The following is a 26,921-nucleotide window of genomic DNA, read 5'->3' as shown; positions in this document are numbered from 1 at the left end:
GGTGGGGGGGGGGGGGAGTTAGTTGGGGGGCTGCGAATGCTGGCAAGATGCAGCAAGTGCTAATATGCGTACGGGTGTCGATGAGCCTTGGTAGTGGACTGAGGGCTGGAGGGCTGAGGGTGGGGGGTCACGAGGCTGCAGGTGGATAGGACGCGAGGGTTTGGGGACGGGCTGATAGATTCGAGGAGCCAATGATCCCTTTGGAAAAAATAAAAACATTCCTTGCCTTAATGAGCCAGGTTATCGCACTGCCTCATCCATCCACCAAAGTTATACTGTATATATACGATATATACAGTGTGTGTATGTTATATATATATATATATATATATATATATATATATATATATATATATACACACACAATATATATATACACAGTGTGTGTATGTTATATAGGCCACACACTCATATATATATATATATATATATATAGCCTATGTGTGTGTGCATGTGCGTGCATGCATGAGTGTGGGTATTTATGTAGGTAGGTATCCATTTATTTTCATGTAACTAATATAAATCTGTGTAACAAGGCAACCGTTAATTATGTACGAAATCGAGCTATCATTCTACGCTGAACTGGGCATTAATGTTAATTCCAGCATGCAGTATGTGTAGTATTAGTCTTGGAGGCTCAAAGCAGAGGAGGAATCCTGTTCAGAGGGTAATAAGTGTCTAATTAAGGACCAGACGGGAGGGAAATTGTCAGGGTATGAAAGAGGCTTTTTTTTCTCCTTCTCTCTCCTGGTTTTTCACAACCACGGTTCTGGGAGCTGCCGTTGTGTTTGCCGGCTGTTTTACTCGCTGTCAGAAAGGATTTGAGGCAAGGAGCCATTTAAGCATGCGTACGAGGGGATTCATTTGACCTCATTATACAGCAATAAAGAAGGAAGCCGGTTTACTAAATATCACCATGCCGCTCGCACTTCACGTCAGATCATGCAGGAGTGCGCAAAAAAAAAAGATGATTCCAGAAACGTCTTGTGTAGAGAGAGAGAGAGAGAGAGAGAGAGAGAGAGAGAGAGAGAGGAGAGAGAGAGAGAGAGAGAGAGGAAGGGAGGAGTGAGAGGGAAGAAGGGGGAGAGAGATAGTAGGGGGAGAGAGAGAAAGAGATGGGAGGAGAGAGAGAGAAAAAGAGAGGGAGGAGGGTGAGACAGAGAAAGAGAGAGAGCTAGAGCTAGAGAGAGAGAGAGCAGAAGGAGGGATGAGAGTGGGGGGGGGCTGAACCCTCACTAGCCAGGAGGGATTCTGACAAGCACAGGAAAAAAGCAGATACGCAAAGCCCTGTTTAAGAGCAGAGCGAGTGGAGAAAAAAGATTTATGCTTTTAATTAATGGCAATTAAACCATGCCTGTTGGGCTGGCCTATGGCAATTGTTCTCAGTGAAAAGGAGGCCGATCCGGTGACAAGCATTTGAATCCACTAAGTTCTACCAGGGGAGCTGACACTGCAGGCATCAAACCTAAACTAAATCAATAAAAGAATTAAACTTTTATAAATTGCATTTTGACAAGTATCAGATAGCGCTAAGCTTTGATATTACGAATCCCTCCGAGGTGACGCAAACAAGGAGAGGCGTACTTAGAGATCCAAACAATCAAAGGGTCTCGTTAGCATGCGCTGTCAGATGCATCACTGCAATTAATTACTACAAATTAATGTGACTCTCTCCACCTCTGCTGATTGGAATGATAATCACGCTCGGCTCGGCAAAGCGAACACATGCAACCCTGCCAAAAATAATAAGGAGAGAAACCAACAGACGTTCCCCGCTACCCGTGTTTACAGCCCCAATCATTTGCTTGTTGCTTATTTTAACCTGCAGCCACACAAACACATACGCACACATGCACATGCATGTGCGCACGCACACACGCACACACTGCACAGGAACACACACACACATCCCTGCTCATTTGATGTCAAACATATAGTGTAAATAGGATTCAAGGTTGCTGGTGAATCACTATAGGCCTACTTAGTTAACCAACGCATCACATACTCATGCACGCACATGCGCCACACATGCATTTTTAACAACAAAAGGAGGCAGAGAATCTGAGCAATGTGCTACCAGACAAAAGTAGGTGTGACATTATGAAGGGTTGCACAAATGGGAAAGCACTGAGCGCTGGCCTGACAGCTCAAATGTCCTGTCACTTGAATCACTGTTCATAGTACAGTATGTCATGAAGTGAGCAGCAGCCACTGCTGCAGTGACAACACGTTACCGGGCACCAGTGGTGGACAAGTTAAGAAGATTTAAGTAGCCATACCTCAGTGTACTTATAGTTACTTAGTTACAAGTAAAAGTCCTGCATAAGTACTTTGACTTACTTAAGTTAACATCAAATTATACTTATTATGCGCGCGCACACACACACACACACACACACACACACACACACACGCACGCATGCACGCGCACACACACACACCCACACCCACCCCCACACCCACACACACACACACAGTCCCTTGTATGCCCATATATGGAGAGCTTGGAATGCCCATAGGACATATATTGTGTGAGTCTCATGTACCTGTAGTCTATAACATAAGACTTCTATGATGTGAGACGTCAGTCATATCCATATTTGGGAAAATATTTTGTCCACATTTTGTCCAACTTAAATAACCAACCGCAACTCAAATCACACTTGCAAATGAATTCCGTATCACTTACCCTACCTTTAATATACAGTGTTAAATCTGCCACATAGTAAAACTGACAAATAATTATAGTGGAGTAAAAAGTACAACATTTGCCTTGGAGATGTATTGGCTTTCAAGAAATGGAAAGTACCTTGGTATTGTAGCCTACTCAAGTACTGTGTACTAGAGTAAATGGACGTAGTTACTTTACACCACTGTCGAGTGCCAACAGGCAATCTAAATGAGACTGAAAGCGGTAATTACTCCCCCCCCCCCCCCTCACTAAACTGTGTACCACGAGATCCACCCAGCTCGCCCGTCGCCAGTACTGCTTACTCGCCCAATTTTTCATCTTTAATAATCAGATCTTGCATGGCATTCCAGTAACACGTGTGGTTCAGGCTGAAAAGGTCCTCATTTGTTAAGCAGTTATTTATTATTCATTTCTATTCAATGCATTTTCAGAATGATTTGCAAATTCTACCAGTATACTTAAATTAATACACATAATACAAAATGTAAGATTTTATATTTCCCTACAAGACATAATGGCTTTAAGGGAAATTAATATTACAGAGGTTGGCAATGTAAATTTAATGGCACTGATAAATGGATGCTCTGCCGTGGAATATATATGCACAGATTTATAGGGGTCTGAATAAATAATTCCACACCACAGTAAGACGTGCAGACATTGAATGTACAACACATCCGTGCAGTATTTCAAGGCAAACACAAACAAGCGAGGCAAATGAATCCCCAAAGCGAGAGAGAGAGAGGATCATCTTCATTCTTTATTGGCAGGTGAGTGTTGTCGCTGCCACGGAGCAGCAGCTGGCCCGCCTGCGCTTGCCCTTGTTGACGATACTTTAAAGTCTACATGATCTCATTCCCTTGATAGATTTGTCCCAGACTACACCTGGCTTTGGCAACCCCTGACCCCAGCCGAGCTGAACACCCATGAGGACGCTAATACTGACCTAACAGCAGCATAGAGCATGTTATTAGTTAGCATGTATGTCCGTATGTACGTACGTGCTTGCTTGCATGCTTGCGTGCGTGCGTGCATGTGCGTGTGTGTGTGTGTTGTGTGTGTGTGTGTGTGCATTCAAGTGAACAAGCTATGGCTTAAATGGACAAGCTGTGCAGAGCTGAAAAACTGCAGTGATTTGACTGGGTAAAAGGATGGTGTCCAACTCCCAGTGGTAACCCAGTAGACAAACCACTGAGTTCAGGTGGCCTCTCCAATCCCTCAGTAACTATAAGGAAAATGTCTCCATTTTCACATTAACCATTTATGCCCAACCTGTCACATCGTGACACTTTGTGGGCTTTTATAGCCACTATTTTCGCAATTTTCAAAAGAGCAATTCTTCAAAAAACGTTTGACATTTTGGGGCATTTGTGGACATTTTGGAAGACTTTCGCCTATAATGACAACTCCAAAAAAGAGATGCCAGGGTTGAAAATGGGTTAATTCCTGTACAATTCTCTCTTCCTGTGATGTCGAGTTAAAAGACAGTGTTCGGTGCTTTTAAGGGTACGCTTGGCTCTTTTGTGCATGATATATTACAATATCCCACTGCTGCTGTTGTATCTTTAATTTACACTTGGAGATATCTCACCTTTCTGAAGAAATACATAAAAGCCATAAAGGGATTACACCGGTAGTATATTACCCATTCTTGTTGTCATCAAATTATTGTAACAATAATTAAATGTGCCGCAAATGTATGTATGGCTCTACGGAACTACCAAAGGAAAAAGCAGGCCATATTTAACATTTTGCAAAAACAAAGACACTAATGCAATACATTATGTGTAACCTCCTCCTCTGTTTTAATGCGGATCATTTATATGCAGTTACATCTCATTATGATAATTTGATATTTTGGTTGAATGGCTCGAGGCAGGATTATAAGGGAAGTCTGTGTAACTAATGCATGTATTTATTGATTTCTCTGTCCTAAATCTATCCTTCTTAAGTTGTCATGGTTTAGCAGCACGTTTCTCCTTTTTTCTTTCTTTTGTTACAAAGTGGTCAGGAGTGCTTAAACAGGGGGATACCGTTAGTGCAGACTCATTAATACCCAACGCCTCACTGTGGCGTTTTGAGCCTGCACCTTTTAATGTCACATTTCACAGATGTAGCATTAGCTCTGAGACACGAGTACAAAAAGAGGAATGAGCCAGAGAAAGGCAGAGGGGAAAAAAAAAACCCTGATGGAGGAGAATCTGAGAGACAGATTAATGCCTTTCTGGTACTTCAGTGTATCAGGACAAGGATTACTGCTGCAACAGCTGCGCCCATGAGTCCCCTGACTGAGAAGAATTACAAGTATTATCACCTACATCATTAAAGTAGGGTTCATAGATGTGGAATGGCTTCAATCAATTCATCCCCAGATAACACCCAGCCAGCTGGACCCCCTGCGTGAGAACTTGACTTAATTGGCCAATAAGTGGTGGGGAAGGGTGCATGCTATTTGATCAAATTACGGGGCCCTGGCGAACGGATTACAGAATTTGTGTGTTTTTTTTTCTTCTTCTTCTTCTTTCTGAGGAGTTATGTGGAGGGAGGTTGGGTGGGAGGCTGACTGCAGGTCAGGGCTACCGTTAGCGCGGGCCCAACTAAGCTTGTCTGTGGCTAAGTGTGAGGCCAGTGAAAAATGGTGGCCCACTTGGCACTGGGGATGGGAGAAAGAACGCGTCGTATCCAGGTCAGCCTTTTGCTTGGGGGAAATATACCCATTCATCACCCCCCCCCTCCTCCTGGCCTCATTTCCGTCTGGTGATACTTGTAAACTAACAACTTCCTCGTGCTATTTAGTTAGAATCACCGTGCTACATATTCAAATGCCTTTATTTCATTTCTATGGGGATAAACAAGGGAAAGGAAAGCTCCCGTTGTACAGGTGTGGCCCTGCGTGGAAGGAGAGGATAGAGAGCTATAGTATTTATAGGCTACCTACCACACAATGAGATTTGCACTGTACAACAGTTTAGAAAACACACACGGTGAGATATAACAACACTAGCACATGGTGCAGCTTAACACATGGGCACAACATGGGAAAAAGAATAAGAATGCCCGATACTGTACATGTAGATATTATTAATGGCACTCTAACAATGTATTCATGAGAACGTCATCCATGAAAATCAGGCTTTAGATTTCTCACGACAGCCACTGCTGTATGCACAACATGGAATAGGTGCAGAATGTTGACATATGCAAACCAACATAATTATGTTTGGCATTCTCCATGCTGAACTGTTATTACGGCTGATTATAGTAGTTTAATTAAAATGTATGGTGCAAAGTGTCCTCGTGCAAACCAGCCACAAATCAGAAACCTCTCTCTCTCTCAGCGGGCTGCCGTCCTCTTAACTAAGAGGAATTTAAATTAGTTAAAATGCCAACGCTTCTCTGAAATCGCCCCTCTGCAATATTCATGGTTGGAATAGCTTGGCTGAAAGGCATTTTCATTATCATTATTCCAAAGTAGCCTACAATTTAGTCATTAGTGCCCAACTGGGGTTGCATACAATTGGAGGACATGCAGTAATACACAGTAAAATCCGGGTGTTAATTTAACTCTGGGAGTGTACAAATGGAACCAAATGGACCCGATTTGTACACTCTCAGAGCTGCGTGTCTATTTGTATCCATCTAAACTGTATTCAGAGTTAAATTAAGTCAGATTCGAATTCAGAACTGGAGGTCTTCAAGGAAGCACATTTACAAAAAAGGAGATAGTTTTTAATGTGTGTGTAGACTGTGTACAAAACAAGAATTCATAAAGATAAAGATATGCCAGCGTGTGTGTGTGTGTGTGTGTGTGTGTGTGTGTGTGTGTGCGTGCGTGCGTGCGTGCCTGCGTGCGTGCCTGCGTGCGTGCCTGCGTGCGTGCGTGCGTGCGTGTGCATGCACGCAAGGGATGTGCACACATGCATTCTCCTCCACCATTTCTCAGGATAATTCTTGGCTGGAGAGCATGTTTGTCATCGCTGTTAAAGTGCTGCGCACATTAATTCTAGCTTTGCCATAGTGTAATACAGGCAAAATGAGCAGTCCTCCAGGGGGCCTCAGCATGTAGACTAACTACTGGACAGAATTAGACTCTTACAGTCCTCGCTATTCATAATGTCATTAATATAAAGGCAATTAAATGAGTTTTTAACCTCCCAACCTCTTATCGTTATTAATGAACGCTGGATGGAACCAAAACCCACCCGAGATGAAACTGGTAATTATCTCCGCATCAGGCATCTGAAAAGAGGGCTTTTTAAAAGTAAAGCTTAACGAATGAATTTGTTGGTCGCGCATTTCCAGGCGTACCCGGAGGGAGATGATGATGGCGCTCTAATTTAATCACATGATGTCATACCAGGCGGGTTAATTAGATGGGTTTTTACTGTCACTGGGCCTGGTGGCAAAACACTGGCATCCTCAAACACCCCCCCCCCCCCCCCCCCACCATCACCATCAAACTGTCAAACTGGTCATTAGTATTTCATACACTTTCACTATAAAAAAAAACAACACTTGGGAGGCAAAAGAAACTCTGCCTAAGGGGATGGAGCCAGCACAGGTGATTTGCTGCTTTATGCTCATTGGCCATGCCTTTATGTTCCTTTTGCAATAGTAATTATGCAAGGTAATTGTGTGTGTGTGGCTCAGTCCCTGATAAAGACATCATAGCACAACAGTGCTGTGAAGTGGCTCGGCTCCTAAATGGTGACGCAGCCCTGTTCTATGAACAGTGGTGGAAAGTAAGTACCTCTACTCAAGTACAGGTACTGTACTTATAAGTAACCTTTTAGGTACTTTTTTTTTTTTTAAGATTTGTTTTTGGGCTTTTTATGCCTTTATTTGATAGGATAGTAGACAGACAGGAAATGGGGAGAGAGATGGGGAATGACATGTGGCAAAGGTCATCCGGATCGGGAATCGAACCGGCGACGCCAGCAGGCATCATAGCCTAGTATGTGGTATGCACCTTGACCACCAGGCCAGCGGGCGCCCCACCTTTTAGGTACTTTTACTTTACTTGAGTATGTCCAATCTTTAGACTTCATACACTATAGATCTCAGAGACAAATATTGCACTTTTTACAGCTTTAGTTACTAATTTAGTTACTTTGGAGATTTAGATTATTATTACAAACACAGATAAAGTATAACGTATTTTAAATCAGCCTCTGCCTTACCATTACCAACTGCAAAGTTGTCAATAATATGTATATCTTTGTCAATACAATCATCAATCAATTAAATAATTCAAGTAAAATTCAGAATTTCCTCGTAAGTATTTCTGCTTCATGCTATTGCTTCTTTTACTTAAAGATTAAATCTGAAGTTTCCAAATGCAAGTATTCCCAATAGTGAGACACTGCAAGATGTTTACAGTCAGGAAACACTTTTTGGCCAGTAAGGGCTGTGGTCCGTGGAGATGAAGCAGGTTTTTCCTTGCTAACCTCGCTGTTCCCCAGACAGCGAGGGTGAAGGTCAGGGGTCATTGTCACTGTGTACCCAGGTCTGCAAACAGCTCATTAGTGAGTCGGCAGTCTCACCGCGGACAGCACTCCTGGGACCAGGGTCGCACTGGTACCTGCTCCACGCCCCGTTTGTTTTGGAAGGTCTCTTTAGGGACGGCTTCTCCTCGTCTCTCTCTCCGCCTCATGTTTAATTAATAATTAACTTATGTCAACCGCTTGTTTACCCACATGGGGTAACAGAGACGGATACAGAAATGCAGCAATGCCGTGACAATGACGATTTGCATTCCATGTTTAGCTGTACGTGCGTTCCGCATTGTGTGGGGTTTTATTATAGCCATGTTTTTAACAAATCAAAAATCCTTTGTTGACAGGGTACAATTCCGTTTAATTGTGGACAAGATTGCATATGCTGGGTGGACAATACAGTCGCAAATTAAACTTCTTGCCAGACGCTTTCCCTTCTCACATTCAATGGTGTGGCTTTAAAATTGGAAACGTGTGATATTTCACAAGTCTTTGGACTGCTAACTAAGCTGTCAAACGCGTAAACTGCGCTCCATCTCACTGACAACAATCCGCAAATGAGCTTGAAGTCATTTACCATGATTATTCTGGCAAATGGGCGAACCTTTTTTTTAATGGCCTGTCCCTGACAGAGTATAGAGATATTACTACTCAAAGTCTTCACCTCGTGTCATTTGGCGAACCTGCGGTTACGAACCCGCGTGTTACTCGGCAATCATGACAATTACTGACAAAATGAAGATTGACAGGGGGTCAAAACCGGGCATCTTTATTATGGTTGTGTCTGATCACAAAGGGGACTGCTGTGGTGGCTGCACAGAGCCTCGGCGTGAGGCTTGACAGTATATAAATCTGTCTGTCTGAGGGTCAACAGAAGTGAAGAGGTCTCCTGACCCCGTGACCCGAAAGGTCCAACTTGACATCTCTATCTATAGCCTGGTGTCCATGACAAAAGTATAGCGGTGACAGATAGAGAGGGGAAATAAAAGACCAAACTGCACTTGAATGGTTTGCCGTTTTCCAACTGGACATACTGAAATATTGGTTCTGTATTGATTTTGCCGTCTCTGTTGCATATTTACATTTATGTTTAGGTTGCTTGTGTGGGCAATGGTTTATCAATAACCTTTGCTCCTAGATAGTTTGACTTTCTGTATTGTGCAACAACAACCAAGTCACACAAATTTAAAATAACAGATAACAGTCAAAGTAGATGCTACTTTGACTATACAAGTCACACAAATTTGCATGTGTATACACACATACATACAAATATAGCCTACATAGACACATATATACATATATAAAGTACAGTATATACTAGTAAGATGCCTCAGGGCGAAAAGCGACCTCCCCCTAAAGGGCGAGGTCGCGCCATGTCTTGGCCGTCTGGCCAGTGATGTCTATCGGACCAGTTTCCCATATATGGATATGAAGTCCTGTTAGATATGGGCTTAATATTGATGACATCAGGGATCTCCATATATGGGCATAGAGTGGTTCCCATGACATCACAACATACAATCCCTTTCATGCCCATACATGGAGATCCCTGTCTGAATCAGCCACACCACTGTGATGTCACCTGTGATGTCACAGTGATGTGTAAGGGGAACCACAGTGTCAGGCGTAATCCCTGCTCTGAGTATCTGACATCACTGTGATGTCACCTGTGATGTCGCCTGTGATGTCACAGTGATTTGTCAGGGGAACCACAGAGTCAGGTGTTAAACGTATACATAAGGACAATGTGCCGGTTCTGACAGTAAACTGCGACCTACAGTCGCAATAAAGTACACACACACACACACACACACACACACACACACACACACACACACACACACACACACACACACACACACACACACACACACACACACACACACACACACACACAGATAGATATAGATATAGAGATATAGATATACACACAGCTGATAACGTGCAAGATTACTGGAATTGTCCTGCAAAGAAATAGGAGGTGAGCTCTTCCAGAGACTGGCCCAGACTGCAGAGAACAGCCGACTGGAGGCCAATTCTTCAGTCCATCGGCCAAGATCATCCTCATCATGGCCAGGCATATTTCTTTTGATCTGTTGATTAATTGCGACTGCGCTGTGGCAGAAAGTGTCCTCTGATGTATCCATGTTTTATTTCGCCGGCGCGTGGCCTGTGGCTCCTGCCCCCGCGGCTCTGATGGCTTTAATTGACTGTCTTCCGTGTGATTAATGGTCACATGTTAAACATGCACATCTCGGACATTCTTACACAGATGTGAAAGGCAATTTGAGGAGAGGGGCCATCTCTGGAGAAGCACTTATCTCTGACTCCGAGCTCAGCATTTGGGATGGGGATGGGAGAGGGGAGCTACTGCTCTGGTCTGCAGGCCCCAGAGCCGACCTAGACAGAGTAGCAGTGACATTGAGGATATTTAAAGAAATGGCCTCCCCCCACTGGGCCTCGCAGACAATGGGCTCTCACTGCAAAGAAATTCATAGACGGGAGCATGATAAAATGTTGTAAAACAGAAACGGGTCTAAATGTTGTTCTCCGTATTGTTCTTTGAAATGGTTGAACGCAGACAGGGGACTACAAGTACTAGTACTTTATTGATCCAAATGGTGCAATAATAATGCAACATCAAAGAGCAAAAATCCTTCTGACATCAAAGTGAGAAAAAGAAAAATGCCATCCAGAATGGAGCTGAATAATAAACTCACAACATGTTAAGCCTTGAACCATATTCTATATTGGAAATCCATTAGCACAGACAAGTACTGTTGCATGCCCATGGCCCTTTAAGCTCACAATCTGCCTGCTTTTGGTCAGCATAAGGGATTACAAACCGTCCCAGTGATCCGGGTTTTAAGGAGCTGAAAGAATCACCGCAGTGACAGTGTTTACACAGTGGGGTCGACATCGCGGCGCTCTGCATGGGCACACTGGCCAGCATCAATCACCACACCACCAGGCAGCCACCAGCCGCCAGGACCAACCACTGCTCGGGCTGATTATCAGGATAGCTTTTACATCATTAGCCCAGTCCCCTGCCCCTCTCCCCCAAGACCCCCACCCTCTGATGATCTGTCCAGTGACCAACAAGGCTTGGCAGGCCACGGCTGAGATGTCTTGGCTGAGGACCTGAGCGCGGACCCGCTACCACCAGCAGCCACACAAACACCAAGCAACTTGACCTCCGTTGTAAAGCCCAGGGCCTCTGTGGCAACGGGCAGAGAGAGAGAGAGAGGGGGGCGGGAACAAAAGACAGAGCCCTTGGAAGAGAAAGGTCAGTATCGGGTCATGTGATTAAGCTAATTGAAATAAACATCCATGATTGGTCACACAGGCGAGGGCACTTGGCACCATGCCTCATGCCAACATCAGTCACTGTACAGCAGCACTGCCACGCCGGCAGCGAGGAGCGCCTGGCCGTCCCACGTGCCTGTCATGATATCATAAAGCCAGAGATCACAGGAGAGACGCTGGAATATCACCGGCGCCCTGCGCGTCTGCATCACAGCGCTGCTCCACAAGGACACTGAGGCTCTGTAAGAGCGCTCAGCCTCCACCCCGGGCCTGGATTGGACCGGGTCTATGAGCACTGTCACCTCCCAGCAGGCAGCCCGTGGGCCAGTGTTAACGGTGCCTGCTTTTGCAGAGCCTCGCCACCCACCCCCCCCCCCCCACCCCCCTCGCACTCTGGCAGTCCTCTAGCCCAGGGCTGCACACATTAATGCTACACTAATTAGCAAAAGGAGCTGACCATCCAATTATGCACAGTTCAGTCAAGATTCAGAGGTTAAAGGGTGCTCTAATGCTGCATCACACACTGCAAAATGATCTAAATTAAAGTAAGCGAGGCGACTTTGGGGGTCACCCGCAGTTCTTCAAACATACGGTCAGCACTAGGTAACAGAGTAAACACTTAGCTACTAGTTCAAGCACAGGTAAGGTAAACCCATACATACTATAACTGAACTACAGTTCAGTATATACTATCACCTATTTATGTACAGTATTATACAGGAGAGATACATCAGTAATCTTTAATATGTTTGGTACTTGTAGTTGTCGGCGAGCCCAACTATTACATCAAACTAAACTCACCAAGTTGAGTAGGCTGACTGGTGATATTATACTGTATTTCATATTGCAGAGTTTGTCTTTCTTCATTATGGCTCATGATCACTTGTCACATTAAAGGGGTATTTCGGTCAAAAACGACTTTCCTACCTTTCAAATGATGATTCGGGAAGCTTCTGGGTTGATCCAGGTGTTGTTTGACCCATAGCAGCATTTTGTTCCATTTTCGATTTTCTCCCCTGCACCCCACGGCTCCAAAACGGCACCTTTTGGGTCGTTCCGTAATCCGGTTATTATTCTCGCTCAAAATTCACTTTTCTCGCTCGGTATCAGTCCCTCATACTGTTGTTAGCATATCCGAGCTACACCAGCTCCTGGTCGCCGCCATGTTTGTTTACAAAAAGCTAAACTCTGAACTCAGGCCAACTAGAGAAACACTGGGAAATCCGATCACGCGATACAAAACGTATAGGTTCCGAACGGAACCATGTTTATTTAATACCGGAGGACAAGGTCCCCCTATGGGATAACCAGCGCCATCTGGCGCTGCAACAGAGTAAAACTCATAAGCTCCCGTACGAGAAATATCATTTGTCGGTAGGGCTGTCAATCACAAACGAGGGCGCCGCCCCCGAGTGTATAAAAGCCCTGCGGGCTATCATAACTTCCTCTAAAGCCGCACCTCTGCGCCCGCAACTAGCGAACCGAGGGGCTTTATTCGGGGGACCTTGTCCTCCGGTATTAAATAAACATGGTTCCGTTCGGAACCTATACATTTATTGTCATACCTCCAGACAAGGTCCCCCTATGGGACTCATATACTCCCCGAGAAGTCATGAACCGACAAGACTGTCGTGCACACCGACCACACCCGGAAAGGAGGTCCTGTCAACCGACGTGACCCCTTTCAGGACTGATCCGACCCAGACCCACAGGGCCTGGGCGTGTTCAGACAGAAAAAGAGACCCTGACAGACCGAGGCCCGCCTTATGCACTAAGGGCAGACACAGGTCCACCTTATAAAATTGCAATAAAATAAGGGAAAACTCAGGGTCCCCCCCCACGTATCCTAGAGACAGCAGCATGCTATCTCCGGAAGGGGAGAGAGAGCCGCCCCCCTACGTAGTAGGAAAGGCAGCAGCACCCAGAACCGTATGCGCCATAGCAGAAGGCGCAACGTCCAGGTGATAGTAGGTCGCAAAGGTGGACGGCGAAGACCAATTCGCCGCTGCACAAATCTCCTCAATGGAGACACCTTTGGACAAAGCCCAAGAGGTAGACACACCCCTAGTACTGTGGGCCTTAAGTGCTTCCGGCACTTCAGACCCAGACCGGGTGTAAGCCAACCTAATAGCATCCACAAGCCATCTCGACAGAGTGGGCTTGGACACCGCTTTCCGTTGACGGGCATTCATGACCACGAAAAGCTGAGAAGTAGACCTGCTGTCCACCGTCCTATCACAGTAGGCCTTCAGGGCCCTGACTGGACAAAGACAATGAAGACGCCTATCCTCCTCTGATGCAAACGGAGGAGGATGGAAAGCCGTCAAAACAACAGGTTCCTTCGGGACCACCCGGTTCTTAGGAATAAAACTCAAATGAGGTTTTAGAAGAACCTTGGAGTCATTATTGAGAAACCTCATACAATCAGGGCTCACAGAGAGCGCACGAAGGTCGCTCACACGCTTAGCCGTAGACAAGGCAAGCAAAAGAGCTGTTTTGAAACTTAAATGTTTCAAAGAGGTCCTCCCAATCGGTTCAAAGGGTGCCTTGCAAAGGCCCTCAAGAACCACTTGTAGATCCCAAACAGGAAACAAGGCTCTGGTCACAGGTCTCAAATGGTCCACACCATGCATGAACTGGACCACCTCAGGGATTTTAGAAAGGCCTTTACCTGCCACCCCCAGGTGGCAGGCATCAATAGCCGCTAAATAACCCCTCAGTGTAGAGAACGCCAGACCAAGGTCCAGGCGGTCCTGCAGGAAATCTAACACCCTCTGGGCCGAAGCTATATGAGCCACCACAGGTGGCTCCTGTAGCTCACACCAGTCCAAAAAGGCATTCCACCTTCCATCATACACAACCCTAGTAGAGGGGGCTCTAGCACTCTGAATAGTGGCTACAACCATCGGTGAGAAGCCTGCTGCAAGCAGGTTCTCCCTCTCACGGGCCAAACCCACAGGTCTAGGCCCCGTGGGTCTGGATGGAAGATCTCGTCCCCTGCCTGGCGCAGCAGATCCCTGAGCAAGGGAAGCCGCCAAGGGGGTCGAGAGAGCAGTGGGGTGATCAGAGACCTCCACACTCCCCTGGATGGTGTCACCAGAAGAACCTCCTGGTTGGAACATCTGATCCTCTCCAGAGTGGGAAGAATCAGTTCCAGGGGTGGAAACGCGTAAAGAAGACCTTGTGGCCATTCGTAAGCAAACGCGTCCATCCCCAGAGGAGAAGGTCCCCTCACTGAAAAGTAAAGGGGACACTTCGCGTTCTCCTGGGAGGCAAAGAGATCGACTCGCGGTCGACCGAACCTGGAGAAAATCTGCCTCACCACCGCAGGGTGGAGAGACCAATCCTCGTAACGAGGCTCCCCCCTGGACAACAGATCGGCGCCGCCGTTCTGAAGGCCCGGGACATGGGAGGCTCTGATGGACCTCAACCGAGGCAAGCACCAGAGGGTCATCTCGCGCGCCAGCTGATCCAGCGTACGCGAGGAGAGGCCGCCCTGTTTGTTGAGATAATACAGGGCCGCCGTGTTGTCCGTCCTGACCAGGACATGGCAACCCCGGAGAAATGGTTCGAAATGCTTGAGCGCCAAGTAGATCGCCATTAACTCCAGATAGTTGATGTGGTACTCCAACATGGCCTGGGTCCAAAGACCCCTGGCTGAGCGCCCCTCGTGGGTGGCGCCCCACCCTGAGCGGCTGGCGTCTGTGGTGATCACCTTGCGTGACACCACTTCGCCCATGGAGACCCCACTTGTCAACAACGCCTGGTCCCTCCATGGGACCAGAGCGTCCATGCAGACCTGGCTGACTGTCACCTTCCTGTACCCTTGCAGGGAAGGAATCCTGAGCGCCAGTGACCACCGCTGGAAAGGTCTCATATGAAACCTGCCCAGACGCAGAAGTTGCACTGCTGAAGCCATCAGCCCAGTCAACTTCATGCACTCCTTGTACCTGACCACCTGGTTCAGTCGGAAGGAGCCGAGACAAGTCAGAAACCTGTCCACCCTCTCCGGGGAGAGGCGAGCGGACATGGTGGCCGAGTCCAGAGATATTCCTATAAAGGAAATCTGCTGGGAGGGTAACAACATGCTTTTGCCAAAGTTGACGTTGAAACCCAAGGCCTTCAGGTGTGACAACACCAGATTGGTATGGCGCGCCGCTTCTGAGCAGGAGGCGGCGGAAATCATCCAATCGTCTATGTAGTTCGCCAGCCTGACTCCCTGATGCCTCAGTGGAGCAATGGCTGCCTCGGTCACTTTCACGAAAACCCGAGGGCTCAGAGAAAGACCGAAAGGGAGGACCGTGTACTCGTACAGGCGCCCCTCGAAGGCGAACCGCAGGAACTTCCTGTGTGGGGGATAAATGAGGATGTGCTGATAAGCGTCCTTCAGATCCACTGAACAGTGGAAATCCCCCTGTCTCACTGATTTCATCAGTGACTCTGACGTCAGCATCCTGAATTTGAACTTTTTCAAGTGCTTGTTCAGAGCACGTAAGTCCATAATCGGACGCAGCCCCCCTCCTTTTTTCTGAACCAGAAAATAACGGCTCCAGAAGCCTAAACGGCTCTGGTCGCGTGATAACTCCACTATAGCGCCCTTGCGCAATAATGAGCTTATCTCCTCCCTCAAGGCATCCGCCTTCAAGCCGCGGGCTCGAGTATAAATAACCTTGCTGGATAGGGAGGGTTTTTTCGCGAACTGTAGTCTGTAACCCCGCGTCACCGTCCGAAACACCCAGTGATTCGGATTGCAACGTTTCCATTGCTCTGCACACTGTGCTAACGTGTTGCTGAGCAACGGAGAAGCCTTGGGGTTGTACCGCCTGAGCGGAACTACTGGGCCGGGAGGGAGAGGTTCCGTATCCGGGCACGTATCCGTATCCGCTAGACGCCGGGCCGGAAGGCGCGGAGTCACCGGCGGAAAGAGCGTTTCCGTTTCCGGTACGCTTATTTCCGTATCCGGTGGGAGACGAACACGTGACCTCCAAGAAGCCTCGCTTGTTAATAATACATGCGACACACAACGTGGAGCCCGGGGGACAGGGTTCATCGCATAAGTAACATAATCCCCGGCTCGGGGAATTGTATTTACGTTTATAACCTGTGCTAAGGCCTTTATATGCTTCCTTGCGGGAAGACGAGGCCGACCCTGGGTGATATGTGTTGGCTTCTTCCCTGACGCTAAGACCAAACTCCTGTCCTGAACTAGAGTCGGCATAACAGTGCCGCTCGGTGGAGACAGAGGGGTATTGCACACTAGTGAGACCATACCACTGTGAATAGGAATTAGCTTGTCTGGGAACATTTTGCAAAGAGAAATATTCTGCTTGTAACCTGTCTGCATGACTGGAGGAAGCGATATTTTCTGAGTGGAAAGAAATTCCAGCCTGGACTTCTCTACACTGGTTAAATTCATGCAAAATGGGGTCGTCTGTAGTAAAGCAGGTGGGTTTGAAATAAACAGGCATTGTTTTATCAACACACTTTTTATTACAGGCACTGGAGGAGAGCACAGAGGATGAATAAACATTGATTTCTTGGCATAAGAAAAATTGTTCGTATTGTCCAAACGTCTGCGCTTGCAAGGGGGGGTCCCCTGAAATTTCAGGGGGACCCCGCCAGAGTCCAGTGTCACTTTCGCGGCGGCTTCCCACGGGCTTTGTGGGAGCTGGCCGGTATCCCGTGCCTGGGAGGGTGGCGGGATTGAGAGCGGGCCTGAGCCCCCGCTGCAGTGTGAGGGGGTCCCGCGGAGGAAGAAGAGGGGGTCCTAGGGGGATTGTTCTGTTTCCCCTGTTTGGAGGTAGAGCGCCCCCTGTCAGCCTGACCAGGGGCCTTGCTCCGTCCCTGTCTCTTTTCCTTTCTGGGTACCTGGGGGTCCGTCGTGGCTCCCAGGAGCTCCAGAGTGATCTTCTTATCCGCCACCTCCTGGCGGAGAAGCTCCAGTCCACCGCCCATGAGGGAGGAAGGGTGGCCGGGGAGGTCTTGCAGGACCTTCTCGGTCTCCTCTCCGGAACTGCCAGGACACTTTACCTTGTCCAGCCACCTGGCACGTTCCGCCTGGATGCAATAATCCATGCCGTGTCCAAGCCACTCGATTGCGTGGACATTCAGGTCCATCAGCATGCGCAGCGACTTGTCCATTTCCTCCACCAACACGTCAGGCACCTCCCGCATCTCGCTGAGGAGGCACCTGGTGGAGAAAAGCAGCAGCTGGGTGGCGTTCATCGTCCTGGCTGCCAGCGCGGACGATCTGTAAGAGTTCCTCACCCTTGAAGACTGCTTGTCGTCAAAGGGGATGGCAAACCCAGGAGGCTTCTTACCCACGGCCAGATTGAGGGGAGGACGGCCTCCAGGACCGGTCCGCTCATGACTAGGCTTGAGGCTCCCTACCAGGGACTGGGCCATCAGCTTGTCCATGGGAGGGCACAAGGGGATTCCCGCCTTCTCTGCGTCGCGGCAATCGACCAGGAAGGGGAGCTTGGGGGGGTCCTTGTGTGTAGTCCAGGTTGAATGCAGGGCCTCTGCAAAGCCTGGGACCAGTGGGAGCTTTTCCATCCGAAGCGGGGGAGAGGAATCCACATCCTGGCCAAGGAGGGGAATCCTAGCCCGTGGTCCGAGTGGCGCGTCTCCGAGTGGCAGCTCCAGGCCACAACGGATGGTGGCGCGTTCCAGCACCGAGAGCTCGTCCATGGGGATGGAGTCTGGGTCTTGCGCCGCTGCCCCTCTCGCCCCAGCCAGCATGGAAGGGGGGAGAGAGGCAGAAGGGGCTTGGGAGGACGCGGCGGAGATGGAAGCCTCGGCATGAGGAACCACCCTGGCCGCGCCTCCGCCCTGTCCGGAGGGGAAAGAGGACTTGTCCTCCTCCGAGTACTCACCCTCCGTGTCCAACTCCTCCATGTCGCAGTCCTCTAGCTCCGGTTCGTCTCCGTCGCTAGCATGCCAGGAGACGGGGCTAGGTGGCCGCATAGCCCGTAGCTGGGGGACGGAGAAGGAGAGAGGAATGTCACCGACGACTAGAGGGTGGAATTCCTTGGGGGGGACGGTCCATGTTGCAGCTGGCGGAGAAACAACGTGGGCGGTCTTGCATGTTCTCTTCTTGGGCACGGCACCAGTCGAGCCCGTCGGAGAAACAGCAGTGGAAACAGGGGCCGCAGACCCGCTAGCAACGGGGCTACCGAAGCTAGCTGAGGGCGAGGCCGCTGGAGGCCTAACCACGTGGCGAGAAGCAGCGCTGTGGCGTACAGCGCTGTCCGGCACACGAGGAGAGGTGTCTGGGAGGGTTCCGGCGGAGACCGTGGTGTGAAGGCCGTAGCCTGCGGCAGCGATCTCACATCGTGCCTCGAGGGCTGGAACATCGTACTGGAGGCATTCAGCACAGTTCACCCCCGTGGCCGGGGCCGGAGGGGACAGAGAGGCCAAGGCGTGTCCTACCCCCATGCAGACAATGCAGAACGGATGAGTATCTTCATTGGCGATGAGGCCTTTGCAGCTGGGAAGGCCGCACTTCTTCGGTACCCTAGCTAGCAGGCTGCTAACTGTAGGTCGACGAGCTGCCATCGTGAGCTAACCGAAGCTAAGCGAAGCTAAGCTAAGGCAGGGAGACACGTGGCAGAACGTACAGAGAAGAAGTAAAGACTCAAAGCGAAAGTGAAGAAAAAGACCGAACTGTTAGGAAGAATAGAAGTAGAAACGTACAGGAGAATAATCTATAAAGGCCAGTGGCCGACTTCCTAGTCAACGCTTAGGCTAAACTTTACAGAAAAATATACTTATATGGCTGAGTTCGCGACACTCTAGTTGCAGGTAAGCAGAGGTGCGGAAGAGGAAGTTATGATAGCCCGCAGGGCTTTTATACACTCGGGGGCGGCGCCCTCGTTTGTGATTGACAGCCCTACCGACAAATGATATTTCTCGTACGGGAGCTTATGAGTTTTACTCTGTTGCAGCGCCAGATGGCGCTGGTTATCCCATAGGGGGACCTTGTCTGGAGGTATGACAATAAACGGGACTGAGATCGAGCGAGAAAAGTGAATTTTGAGCGAGAATAATAACCGGATTACGGAACGACCCAAAAGGTGCCGTTTTGGAGCCGTGGGGTGCAGGGGAGAAAATCGAAAATGGAACAAAATGCTGCTATGGGTCAAACAACACCTGGATCAACCCAGAAGCTTCCCGAATCATCATTTGAAAGGTAGGAAAGTCGTTTTTGACCGAAATACCCCTTTAACTTAATTATTATCTATATGCATCATGAACATTTACTACACCAATTATGTTGAAGAATGAATGAATAATGCTTGAAATGAAATGCTTTGCAAAGGGCAAGTCAAAATGGAACATGAAAGGAAATCAACACAGGGATTTGTGGTATGATAGTTTTTGAACGTCTACTTACAGTACTTATTACTTTTTGAAAGCAATCCATCCCATCATCAACCAGCTTAAGTAACAATCAGACTTCCAGTTATTTGGACTTCAAAGTAAGACAATGCCCAACACTAGACTAGACGATTAAAATCTATTGTACGGTTACCTCAGACTCATTTTTCCCCCATTTTGATCTACTTAAATTTTAATTTAGATTTAGTGTATATATTTCAGACAAAGTAAGCTGAATGGAAAGGAGACACTGTTAGATATGAATTATTATACATAATTCTATGTTTGTGTATGAGTCTCATATGACCATATAAGATATATATATGAACTGAACGTACAGTATGAGACCACATTTTGGTCGGATACTGTAGGGTCAGGCTAAAGATTACAGGTCATAATAACTTTAGACTATGAAATCATGATATACTGTATAAGTCACGAGTGGTGGAAAATAACCAGCACTACGTGGCACTTTCTTCCTGTTATTTCCTTGTTATGATATGGGAACAAATCAATGAGTTCCTACTACTTCCTTGTTATGATATGGGAACGAATCAATGAGTCCCACGAAGATCTTACTGTCATAACTGTATGTCTTTATATACTGAATGTAACTTCCATTTTGGGAGAGAGAATTCTCAACCTGCCAGCTAGTGGTGGGGAGAGAGATTAGAAAGCATACCACTAGGATGGTTGCCCACTGTCTGTCTTCCTTGTCTGTCTCTCCTCAATACAGCAATCTAAGAAATATAGTCCTTTGGCTCGTCTCTTCTTATTTTCACTATGGATTTAGAGATCCATAATTTATTTATTAGACACATTAACAGGTGAGGGTGAGTGGCAATATGGACGTGACACGTGAGTATACTTTGTTGTGTGCCTGTGTCGCGTGCAGAAAATAACTGATCTACAAGCTTACAACTATTTTCAGCCGTGACTGTCTATAGGCATGCGTAGAACAACTAAGCCTTACTCTATATCAAGGTATGGAACAAAGTCTGCAGTCAAATGTTGTACAAATCTTGCATATCACTTTAAATATACCAGTATTTGCATGTTGTATAACTAATTGTTTGGTACAATTCTGCCTCAAATGATGACAGCAACAACAGTCTTTGTATGAGGACACTAGATTCAAAAGCCTGTAAGGAATTATAGTTCTGTTCAATTTCTGTGCATAACTTCCTGCATGCATTTGTATGGTTGGGTTCCAAGAAGGCAAACAATTTAAATAGGAAGTAAACACAAATAACTATATAATAAAAATATATACTATAAGGGCTGCCATGAAAAGTGATAGTGACATGTATACAGTATAATGCCCAGTGTCATATCTTTTAATGGGGCCCTGAATTCTGGGTAACGACCCACTAACCCCATATTTTAGAGCACCATATTTAATATCCAGCACAAACTCACAATAAATTACATTAAATTCCACCTCTGCACACATTATTCTCCCCCATACTACATATATGTATAAAGCAGGCTCTGTGGCGCCTTGTAATTCCTCTATACAAACTATATTTTACATAATAAATGCAATCAATAACCATGCTGCTGTCATCCAATATGCTTGTTACGGAGCACAGTGAATAAACCCTGCACCTTGGCTATCATTTCCGTCGGGTAGAAACCTTGTATCTCCATATTTCAAATCCTTATGTTTTTTCATAAATTAATGCCATACTTCGTCATACTACAGTGTTACACAAAAGTAGCCAAAATAGCTGATCTACAAGCAGACAACACTGTCTGTAGATCTGCAATCTTTTTTTACTATTTCTGATTAAGATGAAGTTAAAGTGCATAAGTGTCAAAGCGTGTCAGTGAGTTTTATGAATACCAAACCAATGAAAAGTATTAACAAGAGAGCTTGTGACTACATTGGATCCATCCAGGGACGTGCAGAGAATGTTTATAGAGAGGCAGGGGCTGGAATTTCCAAAATGGCCTTTTGGTGGAAGCACCGAAAATAGCCGACCTCCAAGCTCACAACGCGTCGTATAGCGAGACGCGTGAAACCACACTGAACTAAGCAGCATATAAGTATATACTGGAGATGTGGCGAAATAGCATGGATTTCTACACAGAGAGGGCAATTCTTTCAACATAAGATGCTGCATTCAAGTTCAGGAGAGTTTTGACAAGGCAATTCTATTGAATGCTGCCTTCAGGTATGGCATGGAAAGAGGGCATTTGCATTTGTTTCACCATAGTAAAAATTGCATTTATGGTCTGGAAAGGGCAGTTTTTACAGACAGATAAAAGGGCAGGGGCTCAAGCCCCCTCTGATGTCTATGTGTGCACGTGCCTGGATCCATCAGAACATCAGGTTCCTTTTTCCATTTCCTGAAAAGTGACAGTTTTGGGCATACAAGGTTTCCACCCGACAGCGACGCGTTGATAACCAGAGGAAAGCTGCTCTCTATAACAACATATGAGTTATACCCACAGCCCAATTAGGAGGGATGTTTAAAAGAGCAGACTTGTGACCAGAAGGTTGGACTCCCACATGGGACACTGCTGCGCATCCGAGGTACTTAACCTGAACTGCCTCAGTAAATATGCAGCTGTAGGAGCAGACATGGGACACACAATAGAAACAAGCGTTGCCCTTCATCTGGAACTTGATGGCCGATGAGGGTACCGTTTCCTTGCTTCCCGACAGATAAGTTCAATAACTTTGCACAAATGAAAAGTTTGCCGGTGTGTAATCAGCGACGGCAGAAGGCTACATATTATCCCCGGAGGCGAACCATTGCCGCTTCTTTGTCCTAACAGGACCCACCGTTCACCTCCGCTTGGACGGCGATCATTTGTATTCTGTTCATACGGCACTGATCGTCTGCCACCATCTGCATAGTTTTACTGCCTGTGATGATCGTGGTGCCGTTCTGAGGGGCTGTCACTATGCTTTACAGCACTGTTAACGTCTGCCTCTGTGCCACATCACAAGAAATGGGCCATTCAGAGATGACTCTATACACCGCTGCCCCTGTATACGGCTGGATGAAATGTTCCACAATGCATTTCTTCCTCACAGAAGAGCCTCAGGTCGACTCTGACCAGCATGTTGTGAGGTGACAGAGCCACTTAGGCGAGATCTAATTTAACCACTTTCAGCCTGGTGTCCCCTTTTTGGCGAATGTCATTCCAGTATCGATGAAAATGTTAGGAAAAATACCAAATCTACAAGCTACAATGAATGGTTATTTTTGTTATTTTCGCATTATAGTTGAAAAAATAGGGCTTAAAGGAGCAATAGTCAACTTTTTCTTGAAAAACACTCAAATAAAAATAATGACCACAAAAAGCGTAAAATAATGATAAAATAATCATTTTGGCCATTGTCAGGCTGACTTTGTTTATATCCCTCTTCTATTCTTTTATAAGGATTGATAAGAGATGTAAACAAAGTCAGCCTGACAATGGCCAAAATGATTATTTTATCATTTTACACTTTTTGTGGTCATTTTTGAATAGAAACACACATATGAAGCTTAATCTTTTATAAAATATTTTCAAAAGATTATTTTTATTTTAGCGTCCGCTTTTCAAGAAAAAGTTGACTATAGCTCCTTTTTAACTCTTTGAGTGCCAGCGCCCTCTAGGGGCCAAAGAATGCCAGCGCATCTCTCATAGGCGAGCGCTTTAGCTTCCAGGACTTCAGCTTCCAGGACCTGACGTGCTCACGTTCATGCACGGCATGGAAATGTCCCGGATGAAGATGCTAACAGAATGGCTATTCCCATTTTGTCATCTAAAAGATCATTTTTGGGCGATTTCGCCGTAAATAAACCTCGCGCCGCTTTCCTAAAACACAAAAAAGAGATATAAGCCTTTAAAGATGCGGTCTTTCATTGGATTAGGCGGAGATTGGCGATTGCGTTCGCAAATTACGGCCGGCCGGGACGTTGTTAGCTTTCGGCTAGTAGCTACAAAAATCAAGCCAGGCTTCAGAAGGCCTCTTATCATTTTATTCATTTAATTAAATAAAGCCGAACTACTTCGGGATCGGCACACTCGTGTACTCATCGGAAGCGGCGCCGAACATCGGGTGAACATTGGGGAGCTCAAAAATGTATTTTAAACCATTTTTAATGGAATATATCGTCGGACAGAGTAGAACGGCTAGCTGGCTAGCGGCTAGCGAGCCAGGACCACCCACGACTCTACAAGCAGCTCGGGGTAAGTGAATTAATAAAAAAAAGATTGTATTGGATTGAAATAAAGCCGAACTAGTTCGGGATCGGCACCAGATGAGTTAAGGATAAAGCAGTTAAAAGCGACAATTCTTACTGATTACCAGGAGCGATATGTGTTTACTTTTAACCTTCTCTCTGTAAGGCAGAGGCACAGAAAGTACATTACATTCCTATGTGAGATCTGCTATGTGAGGGACACAGCACAGTCGTATGGAGTGGGCCTCAATGGGAAATACCACTAGCCCTGGGATAGCTAAATGTAGTGTGCAGATAAATCATGTATTTTACTATCCAATGAAAATAAAATGTACAAGTTCTTTGAATAATGATTTTCCAATGATCTAATGCTCAAGTCTGCTTCCTTTTGAGAGTCCCAGGTGACAATGCTTTGCATATTGTTGCAAATAACATCCACGTGTGTGTGTGTGTGTGTGTGTGTGTGTGTGTGTGTGTGTGTGTGTGTGTGTGTGTGTGTGTGTGTGTGTGTGTGTGTGTGTGTGTGTGTGTGTGTGTGTGTGTGTGTGTGTGTGTGTGTGTGTGTGTGTGTGTGTGTGTTGTCCCTTTGGCAATGTAAAGCAGTCCTTTAGTGTGAATCACATAGCTGCAGGTTATCTCTTCATATTCCTAAAGTGAGACTAGAATCAAAGCAGCAAACGAAACGATTTCAAAGGCAGTAGAGAATTTTGTCATAATGTGTGTTTATCCAACTTCACATTTCTTCACAATGGGTCTTGGCAAGATAAAATAAATAAAGTAATGGATGGTGAGTATTCTTTCAAGGTGAGACAGTCATATTTTTCCGTAAGAAATGAGAGGAATATCTATTGATGGTACACATTCACATTGGCAAGAAGTTGAGCCATTAGTAGACCTTTCAACTGTGCGACTGGTCGACTCTTCTCGCAATTGGTTATCTTTAGCAATTTCAGTTTGAAGAAAACAGTCATGACATGATAGTTGAGTGAAAAGGTTTAGAAGTCTAATTACATAGTGGGTAATGAATATACTTTTCCCCCGGAGACATGCTTAACACAAAAATAATAGACTTTAAACACTTTAAAGCCGGCTTACCTATTTTCGGCATATAAATGTTCAAACATTTAGAAAAATAACGAATATAGAAGATACAACCTCATACAATGCCTCATTGATGACGAGGCATCGTGTGAGCTTGTAGATTGGCCATTTACCCCGCACGACACCATCAGGGCTTATAACACAGAGTTAACTGTATGACAAGTTAAGAGAACGAACTGCCAAGAAAGGCGGTGATGCAGCATCACTGGGGACGGCGTATTGATTTCTAAAATACATTCCTAAAAGGTCCCATGCCCAACTTTAGCTTGACAGCGAGATTTGGCGAAGACTTTGAACCCCTCAAGAACAAGGGCGCTAAGAGAATGCCTAACAAGACAGCTTTGGCTGCTTGGTGTGGACTGGGTTAAGAGGGCCTTAAGGAGACACGCAGAACCGTCGAAGACGCTGCCTGTCTACTTAAAAAACGTGTGTGGAGGGCCGTCCGCGGGCCACAACCACTAATGGTATGGGAGGATGCAGGAAAAATGCTTGGCCCAAATTTGCATGTGAAAAGTGCCAATGGCGTGTGCGGATAACAAGACAACAGTGGAGGAGGAAGAGAGAAATGGTGGGGAAGAGTCAGCAGCATCGTTAATAATATCATGGAAAAGTGGGTAAAATGAAAACTGTGCCTATAGGTACGAGGGGCTAATTAGCAAAGTTTTGTCTGCAAGTGGAATCCAGGGCAAAAGAGAATGCTTAGATTCAATATTCCCCAAAGATTGTCTTCAAAGCTAAAAACCGAGGATATTAAATGCATCAGAAATGATAATAATAATACGAGAGCGGGCGTGTGACACTGCTGGCGGCTTGCGTCTCCCTCTCGTGCACTCTGAGTAGGCACATGTGTATGCTTTTAATATCCACATTGAGATGATGCCTTTTAAATAGACTCAACTCATTAGATACTTGCATTGTTGATGATTAAGAAAGAATAATATCATCGCTACAAACTTTCACTTAAGATAATTGTCGGTGCTCAGGGATAATTGTCATCGCTCAGGGAGATTGTGAATTATTTTCTATACACAATGATGCGCGCGTGCACACACACACACACACACACACACACACACACACACACACAACATACTGTACCACTTCAAACATTTATGATGTAAGTGGATATGTAACAGTGAAACAAAAATAAAACAGAAATTAACTTGTTGTTAAATCATATGTACATTTTAAGACTGAGGGTGTCTTTTTTTAAATAAGGATTAAATAGTGTGGGTTTGATGGCCACAGTAGAGTGTACAAGATGGAACCTCTCTGCGATGTCCACCGCCCTCCCATAAGGACAGGCCTCTGGAGGCACCCCATTACTAATTAAAAGCCTTAACAAACACTCTGTCTTCCTGCGAGGATACGGTCACTCTGTGGGATCCTCACCCGCTGACGAGACGGTGCGCTAATATAATCTAACCAAAGTATATTTATTATTTTTACCACATGTCAGAAAGACAAGTCAAATCTATCTCCGAAACAATTAAGGCCGCTCCCATTGCCATTTTTCCCAATTCATCAAAAGTGGTGACAGGCACTGTCATGTAAATGGGGTCTCATGGTGGGGCTTGCCTGCTGGTAGGGACGGTTTCTACCAGACAGTACTGTGTGAAAGTCAACACAATGCATCCACTGAAACATTTCTTGGTTTCATTTCATTACTCAAAGCATTACGCTAAGTATGTTCTGACATACATGTTGCCAGACATGCTGCCAGACATGTTCTGGCAGCCTGAGTCTGAACTTTGGCCTATC

At 46.3% G+C, this 26,921-nt stretch overlaps 1 protein-coding gene across 1 annotated transcript in view; it reads right to left on the bottom strand.

Annotated features, from left to right (window-relative positions):
- Positions 1-11,570: 11,570 nt before the first annotated feature.
- Positions 11,571-26,921, bottom strand: part of znf644b (zinc finger protein 644b) — a gene marked incomplete at both ends in the record, with an annotated part of 76,993 nt that continues 61,642 nt past the window's right edge. The window contains one exon of the mRNA XM_080727252.1: positions 11,571-11,766. Coding sequence (XP_080583378.1) covers positions 11,571-11,766 — 196 coding nt within the window. The remainder of the gene's footprint in view (positions 11,767-26,921) is intronic.

This window comes from Nannobrachium achirus (assembly GCF_963921795.1).
Source record: "Nannobrachium achirus genome assembly, chromosome: 1".
In the NCBI taxonomy this organism is placed as follows: Eukaryota; Metazoa; Chordata; class Actinopteri; order Myctophiformes; family Myctophidae; genus Nannobrachium; species Nannobrachium achirus.
The sequence above is the reverse complement of the archived record's forward strand: the minus strand, read 5'-3'. Positions and strand labels throughout refer to the sequence as shown.